At 42.6% G+C, this 18,692-nt stretch overlaps 2 protein-coding genes across 3 annotated transcripts; one reads left to right on the top strand and one right to left on the bottom strand.

Moving 5' to 3' along the window:
* Nucleotides 1-33: 33 nt before the first annotated feature.
* On the bottom strand, nt 34-11,458 carry LOC101067262 (storkhead-box protein 2-like). Of its 2 annotated transcripts, XM_029847784.1 has the most exons (5): nt 9,694-11,458; nt 7,917-8,008; nt 7,613-7,765; nt 3,496-5,812; nt 34-2,703 (listed from the first exon to the last, which is right to left on the bottom strand). In XM_029847784.1, the coding sequence occupies exons 3-5, from the start codon at nt 7,743-7,745 to the stop codon at nt 2,499-2,501; spliced, it is 2,655 nt and encodes an 884-aa protein (XP_029703644.1). In that variant the 5' UTR covers nt 7,746-7,765; nt 7,917-8,008; nt 9,694-11,458; the 3' UTR covers nt 34-2,498. The 2 variants fall into 2 exon arrangements, with proteins under 2 accessions (XP_029703644.1, XP_029703643.1); XM_029847783.1 differs by lacking the exon at nt 7,917-8,008.
* Nucleotides 1,317-18,674, top strand: enpp6 (ectonucleotide pyrophosphatase/phosphodiesterase 6). Its single transcript, XM_029847788.1, has 9 exons — nt 1,317-1,334; nt 11,574-11,801; nt 14,189-14,368; nt 14,535-14,646; nt 15,774-15,915; nt 16,011-16,190; nt 16,762-16,899; nt 17,282-17,405; nt 17,638-18,674. The coding sequence occupies exons 2-9, from the start codon at nt 11,576-11,578 to the stop codon at nt 17,844-17,846; spliced, it is 1,311 nt and encodes a 436-aa protein (XP_029703648.1). The 5' UTR covers nt 1,317-1,334; nt 11,574-11,575; the 3' UTR covers nt 17,847-18,674.
* The last annotated feature ends 18 nt before the right edge of the window (nt 18,675-18,692 follow it).

Here is an 18,692-nt window from a genome sequence, read left to right as displayed (position 1 = left end):
GTGCTAGAACACAACCACACACACACACACACCTTTGTATCCAAACATTGTTCATTTATTATTTGAAAAGTTACACAATCCCCATAGGGTATCACATACACTATGACAATGGTAACACCAGGACTACACAACAAAGGGATTTTTAAGATATTATACATTTTTTTAATCCCTCTTTTATTGTTAATTGATGGCACAGACCACATCATTTACAGGTATGACTCACCATCACCATTAGAAACAAAGTCTTTATTGATTTCTTCATAAACCATCACTGATGTTAAGGGAAGACATATTTCATGGACGTTCAGTCTCGTGAGCGGACGGACGTTTACAAGAATGTGAAAGAAAGTAAGGGAGGATGAGGGGAGCCTCCTGGTGTGGCTGGGGTTTAACGTAATACTTCTTGGGTATCAGCCTCAGCAGAGGCCCAGCAGGGAACTAAAGCAACAGTATTATTGTGATAGATCTAAACGTACCTGTGAGACCAGACCACAACGCTCCAACGGAACTGCAGCCGTCTCGGAAGGTTTTAATACTATAGAAGGTTTCTTAAACGAGGTTTTGTAAACTCTGAGGTCTTCTACATCTCTGACCTCATTCCTTATGTTAACCTGGAGCCCGATACACTCTCGACCGCCCTGCTACTCGATTTCACCAAAATCTGCTTCTTTCTCCTGGATCATACAGTAACAGGCAGATGAGTATTATTCACAAGGTCATGCAATTAAAACTCAACTCTGCACTTACAGGTAGGTATAACCGTGAGGATGCAGCAGCCATACTGTCCTAAATATGTGACGTGGAATCCACGTACAGTCCACCATTACACGTGCGTACTTTTTAATTTAATATTTCAGCATCAATGTTATTGCACCTGTCACACAGACCTAATGTGTATGACGCTTTTCATTTTGGCTTTTAGTTTCAAGAGTTAGAATTCTCTACGCTTGACAGGAAGTTCCCAAAACACAGTAACAGACACACCACATCCCTGTGATAAAACAATACATTAGATAAATCTTTGAAAATCGACCCCACACTGTGCAGTAGGGACCTTTTTTTTTGGTTGCAGGGGGGTCTTACTGACTTTGGGTCACCAATTCTCCAGAAAGAAAAGTCTGTCTGGCCACAGGGAATGTTTGAAGCACGTGACCCTGAACAAACAGGCCCAACCAATCAAACACAGATCCCAACCTAGGATTAGGGAGCTGTGATTGCTGGAGCTTCCACCCGCTACCCCACAAAGCCAAAAACAAGAAGGAATTTGCAAGGGCTGGCAGGTGTTTAAGGCCCAAAGGAGCAGAATTCCTTAGGTGGTTAAAAGACGGGGATAGGTGAGTTTTTTTTGTTGCGGCTGCTAACGCACATTAACTACACCCGTCATTTTTGTACATGTAAATCATTTGCAGGCCGAACAAGTTGAGGAAATGTCAACATGGTAGATTCCAGAGGTAAAAACGTTATTGTTAAATCATAAGAGGTGAATGTCAAGAGTCGGCATTCTGTAAGATGACTGGATAAAAGCTATTACTACTGTACATGACCTTGTGAAGATGTAAACCGTTGGAGACAGTTAGTAGTTTCATATACACACCAAAGAACTGCTTCACTATACAGAACATGTCTAGAGCCTGGTCGTACCGTGTTGACCCGTAGCAGGTTTGATGAGTCTAAGGTCACTTTTCAATGAAGGCGTCCTTCTCTAAACTGGGTTACCACGGTAACCTGTGTTAGACACACACCCTGGGCAGACTGAAGTAATGTTTAGCATTTTAAATTAAAATCAGATACTAAGAACGACCCACATTCTTAATTCCACAGGATGTTGTCAAATGCTACTTTTAGTAAGAGGAGGTGAATAATAAAAACTCATATTTTTATACAAATTTATCAGCTGTAACTAACACAACTGCTCACCTTCATTGGTTATATTGCCTGAACCATGAGCAACAGGGGAAACAATTCCGTATATCACCAGTGGAATACACCATTATCATGAAGTGTAGTGTGGATATAATTCAGGCTGCTCTAAACACCACACTACTGCTTAGAGCTTGTTTTAGCAGGTGAGACCTACACATGTCATATTTCCTCTCGTAACCATATGAGGAAGAGCAGGGGGATGAGGGCTCATCTAACATCTGATTTTAATCTACCTCCACCTTCAATACACAGAAAAGTTGGGCTTTAGACTCCACATATCTGCTAACCAATGAGTCAGAGCAGCCACCAGACCCCAAATGAGTGAAAGAAAACCCCACAAAACAGTGTTAAACTAGTCAGATTACCAGGACATGGCCACAGTCTACCTAGTAACCTTGTAACGTGGTGCATTTGCGTCTGTAGTTGCCTGGTGGTGTTAATCCCTCTGCAGTTCCACAGTATTCCAGTGTCTGCACCACTGATTCACAGGTACCGATTCACAGTCTCGGGCTTTAACGATTCTCAAAAGTGGTTTCAGTTTGTCTTTTTCTATCCAGTCCTCACAACCCTCCCTCTCACACACTGGTGATTGATGCAAGGCAGTTGTTGGGCTTCTGGACTTTCTCTGTCTGAGCAGCAGCCGGTTCTGGGATGGTACGGAAGGAGAAGGGCGCGCCGTTGCCAGTGGTGATGCCGATGTGTCCAGGGCTAAGTGCCAGGTTCTGACGACGGTTACTTTCCAATATGGAGGAGGTGTTGGATGCCAGGCTCTCCCTTGTTCTGCAGACAGATATGTTTAATAACTTTAAAATATAAAACATACAAACAACAAAACTGAAGAATAAAATCAAAAGGACAAAAAAAAGTAGAAAATATTCCAAAGGATTTGACTGGGCATTTAAGGAAGCCAATTGTAATTTCTGGTCTATTTTTTAGTTATAAACCAACATACAGAAGACAGAAGCAGACAAAACAACAAGAATGTGACAGGTATATGATCTGATTTTAAGTGAAATGCCATTTCTGGATTACTTGAGTGTTCCGTAGATCCTTTGGATCTGCTATAAACACACATGATCCCTTACATTCACTCATTATCTCTGAACCTTCAAACGAAAGATGAGCAGCGACATATTTAAAGTGTGATCTTTTATCCCGAAGAGAATGCGGCCCCATGGCAGAGTGCCAACGCCGCCTCTATTTTAGCTGAACTGCACAGCACCGGTCCCAGTGTTGGCCCCGCCAGATAACGCGAGGCCCCCTTGTTGCCCTAATCAAACTCTGTTTCCCACAGTTTGGCCAAAACACACACACAAGCACCCTTCTGTCATTTTGTAAAGCTCTGGCACCGCACAGAGAAGCAGTTGCTGTTGCTGTTGCTGGGTAAATTCCCTTTCAATGGTGCTGTCCAGCTATTGGCGCATAGTGCCCAAAGCTTCCATTAGGACAAAGGTTTAGTCTCCAAAAACACCAAAACACAACAGACAATAATGTCAGTCAGCCTGCTGCCTCGCTCCTACAGATTAGATAGTAGATGTTGATGATTGCATATAGAATACGGCATGTTCTTACCTTGGGGAATTAAAGCCACTATCAACAGTGACAGAGCTGGAGTCCATACTATCCAGTCTGGCTGAATGGGCTGAATGCTGGTTCTGACTGGGCTCTGGGATGTTCTCTTTAGTGCCGGGGAAGGTCAGGGTCTTCTCAAACTTTCTCTGAAGATCCATCTCTTTCTCTCTCTCCAGTAGCCACTGCATGGTTCCCGCTCCGCTACCTGCTCTCCCAACGACTCTTTCTGCGGTCTTCTCGCCCTCTCTTTGACTTTTGCCCTCCCCCTCCTCGAGTTCCTCATCCTCCGAGACATTGTAGTAATCAAACGAGGCCTCGGCGCCGCTAGTGGTGGGTTCAGCAGCCTGTGGGGGAATAACCGGCGTGGCCACTAAAGGTTTGGGGGCATCATCATCCTCCAGGGAATCGACTGCGTCACAGGATGAAGACAAAGCAAACGAGGTAATGACTGGGGCTTTCCTCAGAGAGCTGTAGCCAGACAACGGGAGGCTTGGAGGAGGTTTGAAAAGCGTGTCTTTACTAAAAATGTCTTTATGTTTCTCTTGAACAGAGGAGGCACTGTGGGGAATTTGTCCATTAGGTGGGGGGGCATCTGGGATAGAAAGAGGTATCGGAGGCAAGCTGCCACCGTTAATTCCCATCTTTGACACGTCTTCCTTGTTTTCTAGCGGATGCGGTGTGTATGAGTCGGCCTGCCTGTCAATGCTTTCTAACTTTAGTCTATCACTACTACTTTTCCCCAGAGTTCTCAGTGGGTTTGCCGTTGAGAGCACAGCCTCAGAGGAGCCGGTACTACGGAAGTACTCCTCAGCCTGGACAGACCCAGACCCAGGCACCAGCTTCGGTGAATATGGGGTAACACTGTCTGTGCTTTTGCTCTTCTCTAAACTCCTACAGCCATCCAAGCCCAGAGACTCACTAAGAAACTTAGACGAGGGTGCTGTGACGTGAGAGTGGGAGGAGCTCTGATTGGTTCTCAAAGTGCCGGTATCAGTATAGTAACGGTTTCGGTCGTGATAATCAGGTGGTCCCATCAACCCAGCTCTAAAGGAGCCTTTGCTATTGTCCATGGATCTAGAGCGTTCCTTTGCTTTGACGCTGCGTTCGTTCCTTGACTTCCTTTCCTGTGTGTGGGACAGGGAGCGGTGGACTTTGGAGTAGTGTGTTGTTGGGCCGTGGCTCGGCTCAGGGAAAGGCATTTCTGTGCGGCGTTTGGCAAGCTCTCCAGACACATCCCATTCTGGTGTGCTAGGCAGGTGGGACGAGTCTAGGATGTTTGGGTTGCTGTGTGCTAAATGAAGCCTGTTTCGCTGCCGTTCGACGGCCAAAGCATGTTCTCTTGGTGACCGAGCGAGAGTGGAGGAGTACGATTTGTAGTTCCTGTCGGCGAGGAAACAATCAGCCGACTCGCCTCGCAATGCCCTCGCTTTGCTGTGCGAGTGGCTGACTTTTGCTTGGGACTGCTTCCTGTGCCTACCTCCGCTCCTCCTACTCCTGGAGCTTTGATTGGCCGATGCCGCTTTATTCCGCTGTGCGCGCTCTTCCTCCAGACGCTTCATAACTGCAGTATGCCGAGCAAGGTTCTCTACTGTAAGGTCGGGGTTTATCCTCCGGATGATTTCCATTTCTACTGGCCAGGGCAGTTGACTGGGCACTTCTTCATCGTGCAGCGGCCACTCCTCAGGGGGGAACTGTGCAGAAAAGGTGGCCAGCTGCTTGGCCTTTTCTTTTTTAAAGCTCAAACGGAATAACTTTAAACCAAATTTCCGACCTCCTGTACCGATTCCTCCGACTGCTTGTTTTTCCGCCTCTCCAGAGACCCCTCTTCCGCCCCCTCGTGGCTTGGTAAAACTATCCATCTTAAAAGAAAACCCAAAAGCACTGCGAGTCTTTTCTGTGTTGACGCCTGCTTGCTGGGGAGGTGTTTGTGGAGATTGTGTGGGTGAGTGTACTTCCCAGTGGTCTTTAGCAGATGGATGCTGATGGTTAGATGCTTCTTCTCCACGGTAACTGTACAAATGGCTGCCACCTCCTCCACCACCCCCACTATGGTTTTGGCTGGACTTGGGGAAAGCGCGATCTCGCACACCTCCCGAGGGGGATGGGGTGACGGTGCCAGAGAGATATTGTTGCTGCTGTCGGTCAGCGGATTGCTCACCTAAGTGGTACCAAGAACCGGTCTGGATTAGGCTCGGTGTGATGAAGTAAGTCTGGGGGGTTATATTAAAATATCCGTTAGGCGTTGGGCAGATCTTCCTTTCATGGACAAGCATGCTTAGCGTATGGTGCAGAACCTCCTCTGATGGGGTGGGAACACCTAAACACAATTACAGATGAGGAGTAGTTAGACTGGTCCAAACACTGTGTGTACACTTTACAACCAGTAAACACAGAGGGTTTTTAAAAGGTACATTTTTTTTAAATAAATAAGCACAGGCTGTTTTTTAATGAAATGTTTTGTCTTTTGGTTTAACCATTCACTCATCTGCACCAAGTATGCCAATAATAACTGAGGGAAAGATTTGTAAACACTCAGATGGTTAAACAAGTTCTGAATAGTTGAAAACAATAATTAAATATCATTTCACAGAAGAGTTAAGTAATTTGTCATTTGCAGCTCTATTTAGGAAACAGAGGGAAACATCAGCCTGTATATATCATCACAGATTATCATAACCTGACTTAATGGCTGGCTTAAATTCTGATGGTGAGCTGCATTTCTATGGCTACAGAGGTACGTTTATGTTACAATACCTCCCAACTACAGTGCCTAAAGAATGTTTCTATCTCTTGGATGTTTTAAACCTTTCCTACACAATTTAGAATTAAAAGCAAATTTGTAGTTAATATACAAAATAAAGAAAATGTGGAGTGTAAAAACATGTTTAAATGGTCCAGTAAACAGTAATTGTAGAAGTGTTTTTGCTACAATTACACTATGAAGACCAAATAGCCCCGGCTTTAACGCTGAATAAGGGTTATTACAGGGTGGGGTAAATCCATCCTTGATAAATACAGTTAATATCTCCACTAAAAACTGACCCAGAGCAATGTGGGAGAAACCAATGTTGGATGGAACAAGTGCAGTCGAACAGAGATTTAGTAGTTTTTCAGTTCTTGTCATTTTGTCTGATAGATAAAACTGATTCGGAAGAAGGCAAAAGAGGAACTAGACAAGGTAAAATAGTTTTTTTTTATTATCGAGTGAAGAAACTAAAAAATTGAATTCCAGCAGACAAAAGAAACTGAAAATAATAAAGTAGTTTTGCAAAACGATGCCAAAATCGGACACCAAAGTTTCTATATCAAGCCCTCAAATTTTAAATTAGGATGCCATGAAGCAGCTCATTTCCCCTCTACATCTGTAGGATAGTGAGTGTGTGTGTGTGTGTGGGGAAGGGGGGGGCTAACAAGACGAAGTTACATAACACAGTAGGTCGCTAGATGAAAGTCCCCTGGCTTTGATCTTCGGGAGAAAAAGGCAAAAGTCTCCCTCAGAATCTAGAAGATCATCAAAATTAATCATCTGTTCTGCAGCCCATTAACATTTACTGATAATGTCATTAAAATCTGTTCACTTTGAGTTATTTTTCTCACACCTAAACATAAATGCCGGCTGTCATGTAACCTTGCTGAAAGTAATTAAACGCATGCATCTATGCCTTAAATAACATCTTAATGATGTTACTGTATATGTCTATATAGTCTAGCTAGTATAGTCCTAATATGTGTTATATTGGTAATTAACTTGTGCACTCAGGAGTGATGATGATGGCTCATACAAATATCTGAATATATGAACTTATTTGCTGAATACACCATGAATTAATTAAAAAAGTAACAACCAATCAAATGGAAGTGTGTAGGTGGGCAAACAGTGAATGGGGGGGGGACACACAAAGAGGGTTCTTAGAGACTTCAAATACCAGATTTGATCATAAATGCAGAGAAACTAAAAATGCTCATAATACCCAGGATCAGGATTAATGATGATTAAGGGTTAACGAGTCCAGATAGTATTCTGAAAAACTCCAGGCAAAGCAAGTACAGGACATTCAACTATGTTCCCTTCATATAGAAATAGACAAGTGATACTAGTTGTGTCAATAGTTGTTACCTGGAAAACATGTCTGTAGATGTTCAGTTAGTGTCTCCTGAGTGACAGACTTATGGGCAGAGTTCATAGCAGAGATAGCCAATAGCAACACCTCGCCCAATGGGATGAACTGTGATTGACTGATGGGGGACATACTGATGGGAGGCACATCACCTGTTGAAAGACAGAAAGCACTTTTATTCATGCTGGATTCAAAGGTCTCAAATGGAGCCAGTACATTCGGGCAATTTGTACATTTTAAAGTCAAAGTCGATATCTAATTATGGCTGTTTGGAAGTCCAACGTGCCGCTTTCACAAACTCACATTCAATTGCATTGACAGAGAGGATGTGTTCAAGGCCTTCAGCTCCAGGGCCTTGTCCACCCGAGTCCACCTGAGATCATTTCGACTGCCTGCTTTAGAGAGACAAACGTCGTCTACGCGATGTCTCACGGCTAATGATGCATGAGTAAAACAAGACCATGAAGTCAATAGGTGCCGGTGGAGCAACTGCGGTCTGTACCTAGCCACAGCTCTCGGGAAGGCCACAAAAAAACGCAGCGCTCTGAAAGTTCCCAAGAGCACAGTGGCCACCATCGATCTGGAATGGAAGACGTTTAGAACAACCAGTAGAACCTCTCGCCTGTAAAAGACACGTGACAGCCCTCGAGAAGTTTGCAAAAAAGAATCTTAAGAATGCTCTTTTTCAAAGAGTTTGAGGATTAGCTAGGTTGCTGATCTCAAGTTTGATTTTTTTTTTTTGAGAAAAAACAGGCACCGTGTATCACCGGCCCAAATATCCCCAGGGAGAAGTGTGGAGGCAGCATCAAGCTGTGTTTTATCAGCACTTGACAGAAAGACTGGTCAGGGTTGGGGAAAAGGCAAACTGGTTGGTCATGAAATATGGTCCGATTTATCACCCACAACCCAGCTCAATGGGGCATCTAGGGAGACCTTGTAAAATGTGACACATGTGAGCGGTCGTGAGTGCACATATCACATCACACATTGTATAGTGTGTATATATAGTGTACAGGCAGTAGGAACGCAAGGTTACGTAACATCGGAGGTTGCTTTCTGATCAAAGCCCCGTGGCTTTCATCTAAGGAAGATGAAAAGGTCAAAGTCCCTCTGGAATCCAAAACATCATCAAAATTTCATCAGCTCTTCCTTGGCCCATTATTAACATTTACTAGAACATTTCATTAAAACCTGTTCATAACATTTTGAGTAATTTTGCTGAACAAACACCAGCCATCACATAACTTCCTTGACAGGGGTAGATGTCAGAGAAAAGATATTTACAACTAGGCAGAGTTTCTGCAAGACAGTTCTGGACTTTACTCCATATTTATGTGCACAGAGCACTGTAGAGTGGTTGAAACAATATTTCAGCCATTTCTTCATAGTGCATTTTTAGAATACAACTGTTTCAATTAAAATAACCTTGTTCCTGGAAAATATGCCAAATCCACAATTTCATTCACACCTTGCATTAAATAGCAAATCCTTGAAAGCTTGCCGGTATTGAATGACACCAATAATGCCCAAGTTACACTTCGTAGCAAACTCCTAAGACTTTTAATAGGAAGGACAAGGAAAGTGTTTATAAGAGGAGGAATCAGAGTGTGAGGATGGGAGGAATATGATGAGGGAAAAACAACAGTTTGTCAGGTTGGCGGGAGATTGAGAAGCAGAGATGAGGAGACGATGGTATGGAGGAAGCAGCAGTCAGGACAGGGGCCGCTGATTGTCCATGCCTCCCTTTGCAGTGGTAGTAAACAATCAGCCTGCCTCCTTTGTCCAGAGCACTAAACCACGCCCCCTCTTTTTGTCATGACCTCCCTCTTCTTTACATATTTCCCCTACTCTCACGTCTCTTTCACTATCTCTTCCCCCAATGAATAAGCCCTCTGTGCTATTGGTTCACCAACATCACGTCTCCGTTCTTACAGTCGTTTCCTTTCACTGCTTATTAGTGCCTTTCCGAAGAGCTGTGACGAGATGTCGCTAACGCTAACTAGCTGCAGCCGCTAAGGTGCTAGCTCATAATGACATAGAAAGAGAGGACAAGCGGACAGTGAGCCCGGAAGAGCCTTACCTTAGCTTGATTGTAATCCTCTCCCCTCAAAATCCAAAATCCACGTCAAAGATGCTGTACGGTTCCTGAGGGCAACAGCACTCTCCCCGTCTTCCCTCACGCATACTAGCTAATGCTAATGCAGCACTCTCCAACACAGACCCGGCTCCTCCTCCTCAGAGGTCCCCCCTCCCCCTCACTCGCTCGCGTTCACACACACGCGCGCGCACACACAAATGAGCGTTCATTCAATGACTAACCACAATCCCTTGCGCCACACAAAGACAAGGGGGTGTGACCAATCACGCTCTGTCTCCCTCTGTGTTGTTCCCACTCCCTCACTGTTTGATGCCTCCTGACGTACAAGTTTGTGTGCGGGCTGTCCAAAAGGTTGTCATGACAACACATCCCCCAGTTAAGCTTTGTTGTTATAACTTAGATCGTCCTGTTCACGCAGGCTCGCCTTTGGGCACCTAAAAGAAGCGTCTAAAATAGGATTGTTGCATATCACGTAGTAGACGGTGTTTATCTTTTTAGGTTTTATTTGTGATTTGCAGCGGAACCGTGTGTGTTGGGCTCATCTTTCATACTATTATTAATCCATTTTTTCCTGAATAAAACATAAAACAAATGCTTGTGATCAACTTGTGGGGGTTCTGATACTGCTGCTACTAATAACGGTGATTATATGGATTTTTATTTAAGATTTAAAGTTTCATCAGGATTGTTCCTGGAACTTGCTTGGTGGCGATTGGACTATTTGATAGTGCTTTTAGGACCACGGCCACATAAAGAAAGATAAAAGATAGAGAAACGGTGCGACGTCACAATGTAATTTTTATTTACTTTTTTAAAAGGTTTTTGGTGTTGTTCAACATTACATCTGTGAATTCACACAGTCTCTTTTAATAGTTTTCTGTGTTTTTTTTTAATCATTTATACGTAAAACCCGAATTCTTATAGTAAATAATGGCCTATATGCTCTGTACATTAGTTCAGATAGAAGCATAAACTAAAGTTTAACAAATAGTGTAAACTGTCGTTTACTCCTACTGTTCTCGTATTTCTTTAGGTGTTTCTGTTTCCCTTAAGCGTTTTTTGCTCCCCGTGTTTAAAGCGAATCCTACTTTTAGTATTTAAGTTTACTTAAATAATTCCCAGTGTGTCGTTTTCTATCACACTGACCATTATAATGAAACCATTTCAAGCTCAGTCCGCCTCAGAGTTTTTTTTTTTAAAGAAAGGCCATGTGCATTTCTTTCCATGTTTTGGAGCGCGACTCGTGAACAAATAACCCAGAGGTATTTTTGGCCTGTTGGTGATCACAGTTATCAATATCTGTTTATCAGTGCGCTGCCTGGCAGTCCTGAGTTAGCCATTTCTATTGAGAGGCTGCTGAATCAGCAGGCAAGGGAAAGAAGCAGACCACGTGACCGTGTGTGTGTGCGTGTGTGTGTGTGTGCGTGCGTGTGCGTGCGTCTGTGTCTGTGTGAAAGGGGGAAAACCGGTACCTTAAACGATTCATAGAGGAACGGAAAATAAAGAGGAAAAAACTAATAAAAAGAGGCATCTGGGTATAGAAATAAATGCATCACCCACCAACCACCGCCAGTTAAAATATTAAACCAGTTAAACTTCGCATTTGGAAATTATTTCCTGCAATACAAATGGAAAAATGCAGAGATTTTAATGCTGTATTGAAAGAATTGTTTCCAGGCCGTTGTGTCCCCGAGAGTTTCGCTGGTTTATAAGGTTGATACTATATGTTGCACATATTTCGGGCTCCATAAAGAAGCACTGGGCGGCCCTGCTCCGCAGGGGCCAATGATCGCTGAGGGCTGTCGTTGGCAGCAGACTACCTTTGGACCCTGACCGTCTTTGCCTGCTTGATTCGGCTGCAGTCATGGTTCTGAAACACCTGCTGCTGCTGCTGCTGCTGCCGCCGCTGCCGAGCCTCGCAGCCCGGCCGCTCCTGGTGTTTCTCATCGATGGCTTCCGTTATGATTACATGGACAATCTTCACAACCTGCCAGGATTCCGCGAACTTGTGGGCAATGGGGTGAAAGTGGACTACATGACCCCGGACTTTCCGAGTTTGTCCTTCCCAAACTACTACACGCTGATGACGGGTAAGAACACATGACGCTTGTAACGGTTTAGATGAATCCAAATATATTTTGCACACTTTTGTTTATGATGTTGAGTTAATATCTAATGCACTTCAGTCCAGATGTTTAGTGATTTAAAGTAGTGATTTACTTAGACTCCAATTCAACTGTAAAGAAAACATAAAGGAAAGAAAGTGCGGATTTCTGATTAACCAGTTGTAAATCAAGCCAGAGGAGCAACATGTTGCACAGTCCGAGAACATAAAGTGATTCTCTAAATAGTTTGAAAATAATTCGCTCTGCTTTAATAAGGGACATCTTAAGGGGAGTGGGGCTGTGATCAGGATAATAAGGCTTGTAAGCCAGTAACAGGGCCTAAAACTTCTTGCAGCTGAATTTGTGAGCTATAGCTGCAAACATGATGAGTGGAGCCTCTGTGGTCAAGAGACAGAACAGGTTTAAGATTTATTGGCAGCTCTCTCTAGTGACCTGCAGGCACATCTGTGATGTTCACATGTCTTCTCTCCAGTCTCCTATGTCAATCCTCTGGAAGACACATGTGACTGCCTTCTGCATAAAATGACAGATGCGGCTGAAGTCTGCTTCTAACTATATTCAAATGTTAAAAGTCTGTTTTCCCAAGCTTTAAACTGGGATGTGTAAAAAATATCCAGTCAACCTGGGTATTTTTTTGAAGTAGACTGATTAATATAGTCAATAGGAGGTGCCACAGAGCCCCGAGAAGCTGCTCAAAGCCATTTGGAAGAAAAAGAAGAAGCCACAGCAGCAGACATGCCTGTCTTTAACCCTGGTTAAAGACAGGCATGTGTACTAGCAGTCCCCCAAATACAGGCAGCTGTCAACCAGCTGTTGGACGTTAAGCTCTGGGATGTTGCCGGAAAGGCTTTGAGATGGTTATGGTGTACTGAGAGGTGTGCATAAAAGACTTCTTTAATGTGTATGGTCATAAAATGAAAACCTATTAAAAACCTTGTAATGGTCTGATGGGACACAGTCGCCCTTTAACTCCCCTCTAAACTACCCTTTTTGCAAGTCTTGACTCATTTTTTCCACAATGCGTCTCCCAAACTAGCTGGAGTGTTTTTATGACTGTTCCGTTACAGGACTAATATCGTGTGAAACACAAATAAACACAGAAACAGCATACACTATTTGTGCCTATAATGTTCTTACACTGTATCAGTGGTCAAGATTGGGTGTAGGCCCAGGACAATATTGGCCCGTGCGCGGGAATTTAACAAGCAGAATGTGAATTCTGTGGCCTCCATCAGGGCTGCACCCATGAAATATAGTCTCGTGCTATAAACGTGTAGGGAAGACTAAAAGCTTGGCGCGGCGTTCCATCACATGGACGTAAGGTGTCAAATGCCAGGCTATTATTACAAATACTCCTGGGTTGGATTGATAGGTCCAGCCTATTTCTAAACAGGATCGGTTCAGTAGTAACGACTGGGCAGTTTAGGCTACATAAACAGAGGTTCAATGTTTAAATGTTTAAACATATTGCCAATTAATAACATGGAATGGAAACATAAATGAAGCAATGTAACTGATACACCCTGAATTAGAGCTCATTACAGCACGATTCTAAAGGATCTCTGATGTGAGAGGGCAGATGGATGGCTGTTGTTACACATTTCTGACACTTAGATAACACACATCAGTTTTATGATATGTGTCACGAACCAGATGAGAACCCAAATGCGACACACGAGTCTGGCTGAACACCGCTTTATTGTCGGAAACAGACAACAGACAGGATTCACCGGGGAGCGAGCAGAACAGAATAGTCGGGGACAGGCAAGGTCCAGATCAGGCAGAAGGCGGACAGAGTTTACAGGGGAGCAGGCTAAACAGAATGGTCAGGAACAGGCAAGGTCGGAACCGGGCAGGCAGGCAAACAGGAATACCCTGGAAGGTCATCGGAACACGAATTACGATCTGGCACAGAGCAGGTGCGCCTCCGGAGTTTAAGACGAGCGTTCATTAGAGTCCAGGTGTGCGGGGCGAAGCGTCTCACGGGCATGATTGCCAGATATGCTTGAAATGAAAAATATTTCTAACCCTTATAATACCTTCTGAATTCTAAACTAAATTACAGTATATCATACTGCTGCTGGCTTAGAGGATCATAAAAGAAGACTCAGACTTTGCAAAGCATCATTTTCAGAGAAGACCTGTGAAGGTTTTAGACTATTGTGTTGTCTGGCCACCACATTCTACAGCTAATAGAACACAAGTTTAAAATGAACACCTATACAGAAAGGGAAGGCAGTCAGTTTTCAGTAATTCTAATTGCAATTTTAGATTTCACATCTTCATTTACTCATTTCAATTTGTTTAATGTTAATTTTCTACATTGTTCACATTTGAATTCTTTCTGCCAGGCCGTCACTGCGACAGCCATCAGATGACTGGAAACTACATGTGGGATGAAGCCTCAAAAGCAGAGTTTTTGATTGGGACGAATCCGGACAGCAGATTACCTTTATGGTGGAATGGATCGGAACCAATATGGGTGACTCTGCAGAAGCTGGGAAAGAAGGTTTATATGTACTTCTGGCCTGGTAAGCTGTATACTCTATACTGATGGGATTTTTTTCTTTTTAGATACCAAATTGAGTTTTTTGTAGCATTGACAGAGTGAATCCCTGTGTGTGTGTGTGTGTGTGTGTGTGTGTGTGTGTGTGTGTGTGTGTGTGTGTGTGTGTGTGTGTGTGTGTGTCCCCTCAGGCTGTGAGGTGGAGATTTTAGGTGTCCGTCCATCATTCTGTGAGGAATATATCAGTAGCCCATCAGAAAAAAACCTCACAGATTCGATTGGAAATGCTCTCAACGTGCTCAAGTAAGATGAACACACACACACACACACACACACACACACACACACACACACACAGAGTTGAGATACGATGAATACCTGTCAGTGTCAATAAGAGTCTTTCTGCTGCCAAGAAATGTGTTTTTTTTCAAGATAAAGTGAGTTAATTGTGTTCTGGAGTCATCAGGTTCAAGCTTCACTGGTCAAAGATAAGATACACGTAGGGTGTGTCTGATTATGGAATGAGTTGTGTAAAGAAATAAACTGGCATCAGTTTAAAAAGCAGTAAGAGACTCTGGGTGATAAAAAGGCAATGAGGCAGAGATTTGATAAACATCATGAATAATGGTTCTCCCCCTCTTTTATGCTCACAATTTCTCTCCTTTTCTCAAAAGTAGAAATTTGGAGTCAAACACAAATAAATAAAACCACATTTTAAAATTCAGAAAACACGAGCTATAGTTCAACACCTATAGAAGTAGCTTAGATAAGTTAGCAAAGTTCTGTCCTCTAAGCCAAGCAAGCGTCCTGGCATTTGGTTTCTGGTCAGTGAGACTGTTAATGTTGACCTCATCAAGTCTTATTATTCATTTAAAGGCAATAACAGACCTGACCACCACTTGTGCCTCTCCTTTGTTTGGATTTCTCTTTCCCATTATCAAGCTTCTAAAATAATTCAGGATTCTAGACAACCTGTCTTTCTGCTCAGTGCCAGGACTAAACAGTCTGAACTGTCTCATTTAGAAATACTCCTTGATATTCTCTGAATTTTTTCATATACTATCCTGTCGACAATCAAACCTCACATTTCTCTGCAGTTCCCACTTTCATAGCTATCTCACTATCTCAAGGATGGTCTCTCAGGGCTGGCAGGCCTTTCCTTTTTTGTCTCTTGCTGGTGTCTGTCTGTTTCTTTGGCACCTTAAACCTTTCATACTCAGTCAATATAGTCAATATGTTCACAGCAGTATTCATTGTGATCCAATTTGTTTGTAATGGCGGCGTCGCCACTAGAGGGTGCAAGAGCGCCTGTAAATGAAACGTTGGAATTCAGTTTGATCACCGTTTGTAATTAATGTTTTGTGGATAAATAATGATTTTGTGTGTGTGTGTGTGTGTGTGTGTGTGTGTGTGTGTGTGTGTGTGTGTAGATCAGGGGATGCAAACATGGCTGCTATATATTATGAGAATATAGATGTGCAGGGTCATCATTGGGGTCCAGACTCTCAACAGGTCAGAACAGCTGTGCAGCAGCTGGATGATGCCATGAAGACGCTCAACAACAAAATCAAAGTCAGGTTCTTGATGGGATTCTTTTCATGATTAGTAGCCTTACACTGAACTTGTCAGGTAATTAGCTAATTATTTCTCTCTGGTTATTTTTACAGGAGATGAACATGGCCAACAAGCTGAACGTTATGCTATTTTCAGATCATGGTATGACAAAGATCCAGTGGATGGAGAAGGTCATTGAGCTGGACAAGCATATTAACATGTCAGACATTGTCAAAACGATGGACAGAGGACCAGTGATCAGTCTGTGGCCCAAAGTTGACAAATACCAAAAAGTAAGATTAAATCCAGTGTTTTCTGCTCAGCTATGACATAATTTATCACTAAGGACCAAAATGGACAAAATTTCTTTTGGTTGGAAAGTTGATGTTGCTTTCACATTTTTGAAGCTGTCCACTCATTTAACACCCACCTATGTTGAGAGAATCTGAAAACAGAACATATTCAGCCAGCAGCAGTTTTGGTTAATGCAGAGAAGACGTGCTCGGGCAGCAGAGATCCAAATAATCCCTAAATAGAAAAGAAGTACAGATAAGAAATACCTTTGACTGAAGAACACGACTTCAACAGAAAGATTGAACAACTTTAGAAGTTAGCTATTGTACAGTTGCACCTTTTTCTGTGGACTTTTTGTAATTCAGAATCTGTTATTGCTGTTTTGGATTTTTAAAAATATTCCTTAAAATATGTTCAATGTAAAAACAATATAATCTGTTGTTGGAACCATGGTTCCACCTGGCAGCCAGCAGAGGGAGAAAATATTTTAAAGTATGTTTTAATGAGCTAGTTACTAGCATAGATTAGTTTACATTGCTTTTTGTAAGTCTGTGCACTATGTTATTACAGGTGTATGCTGCATTGGTCCAGGTCCCTAACATGCGTGTTTATGGCAAACAAGATGTCCCTGAACGTTTCCATTATAAGGGCGGGAGGTTTGTTTCACCTCTGACGCTGGTTGCAGAGCCTGGCTGGTTTATAGCGAAGGTACCGTATCCTGAATGTGTGAATGTCACCTTTAGTTCATGAGCTTTGTTCTCATCATCATGACTTGAGGACATCACCTGAAACCAGTTCGCCACCCCTCAGTTCCAGTATGTACAGTATACGCTACAGTAAATGTACATCTTTACATGGTGCAGAAACTATATGGAAACTGACATTTATGTAAATATGACTCAATCAATGCTGGATTATGAAATGATTTCAGGTGGTTGTCAATGTGAATAACTCCAGTTTTCTGAACTATAGGAAGCAAAATGTGTGATATCGTAAGAATGAATGTCATGTATTAAAAGCTACAGTTGCCACAACAGTTTAAATCTTATCCAGTTTGAATAAATTGATCTATTGTTGTGTGTTTGCATAGAACAAGGCAGACCTCCCGTACTGGAATAATGGCTCTGCGTCTTCCACAGCCTGGCAAAATGGCTGGCACGGATATGATAATGAGTTCCTGGATATGAGAGCTTTCTTCTTGGCGACTGGACCTGGTAACAAGACAATCCTATTAGAATCTAAAACCTGTCTTTTGTCACGCGAGTTCACGCTGCTTTCTCATCTCTGCATCTACCACTACCTTCTCAGAGACTCTCAGGATTTTAGTGTGAACAGGGACAGTTTCTGCAGGCTTTTCAGTAAACGGACAAAAATGTATTTTACTGTTATATTTTCATTGTGTTTTTTCAATTCAAAAGGTTCCATTTTGTCCTTTTTTTAATACAGATTTTAAGCGGAATGTCCAGGCAGCTCCTATTCGATCTGTAGACGTCTATAACCTGATGTGCCGGACGTTAGGAATCGAACCTCTGCCCAATAACGGGTCCTGGTCTCGGGTGGAGTACCTCCTGAGTGGTTCTGATGGTCTGTTCCAGCATACAATGGTCTGGTCCTGCTGCTTGTTGTCGGGAATACTCGTCGCTATGTGGGGATAAAGCATTTGACTTGTTCTCCTAGCAGTGTATCATTTAATAATGTCAATAAAGGTTTTTTTATTGGTCCATTGAGTGCAGATGTGGGGTAATATTTAACTCAACTGGATTACATTCACAAGACCTGGCTCTCCATTTGCCAGTCCTACAGATGTAAACAACGAAGATAGGTGTTTAATTATTAAGAGCGCAATTTCTTTACTTTTCTTTCTTTACTCAAAGGAAGAAAGCAAAAAGTGCCTTTATAAAGCAGCAGGATGAGGAGGAGCATGTATTTCCTCCTTTAACCATGTGGGTGGGTGTGTGAATGTAGGTCCATGTTATGCATCAACTACCATTGTGTCTTTTTTCATCATCTATCACTCCATTTAGAAAATGCACATTTTACACTCTCAACTGTCTGTTTAGTCACCAGTTGCATTCTGTTTAAACCCTGTGTAATTAGTATAAATTGGTCATAACTGGTTGCTTGATGAAAAGCCTACTAGCAACAGAACTTTTTCCCCCTTGAATAAACACATCTCATATTATGTGTTTGAAACAGGATATATTCAATCACTACTTTTGCTTTCTCAGACTTTATACTCACAAGATTAAAAAGTCAACAGTGTGTATTGTTTTAACAAAGAGAATATAAATATGATTTTCACTATATCTGTTGAATTTGAGCAAACTCAGTAATACTTGTCCACTGTTGCAATCATATGATGTCGTTCTTGAGAACTTTTGTCATTATCATGCACTTGAGATGCTATTTCAGATCTTTAGATTGCAACAGCATGTATGACAATAAATACATTTGATTTAAATAAAAGAAAACATTGTTGGTGTCAGTCCTGCCATGCGTTC

This window comes from Takifugu rubripes, chromosome 14, assembly GCF_901000725.2.
Source record: "Takifugu rubripes chromosome 14, fTakRub1.2, whole genome shotgun sequence".
Lineage (NCBI taxonomy): Eukaryota > Metazoa > Chordata > Actinopteri > Tetraodontiformes > Tetraodontidae > Takifugu > Takifugu rubripes.
Note: the sequence above shows the minus strand (reverse complement) of the source record. Positions and strands in the feature narration are given on the sequence as shown.

Bases quoted from the DNA above. Each gene is read 5' to 3' on its own strand.
- enpp6 (XM_029847788.1), top strand. From the start codon at position 11,576: ATGGTTCTGAAACACCTGCTGCTGCTGCTGCTGCTGCCGCCGCTGCCG. The intron at 14,369-14,534 runs GTAAGCTGTATA...GTGTCCCCTCAG, and splicing joins TTATATGTACTTCTGGCCTG to GCTGTGAGGTGGAGATTTTA. The intron at 16,191-16,761 runs GTAAGATTAAAT...ATGTTATTACAG, and splicing joins AAGTTGACAAATACCAAAAA to GTGTATGCTGCATTGGTCCA.
- LOC101067262 (XM_029847784.1), bottom strand. From the start codon at position 7,745: ATGTCCCCCATCAGTCAATCACAGTTCATCCCATTGGGCGAGGTGTTG. The intron at 5,813-7,612 runs GTAACAACTATT...AATTGTGTTTAG, and splicing joins TCTACAGACATGTTTTCCAG to GTGTTCCCACCCCATCAGAG. The intron at 2,704-3,495 runs GTAAGAACATGC...ATCTGTCTGCAG, and splicing joins AGTGGCTTTAATTCCCCAAG to AACAAGGGAGAGCCTGGCAT.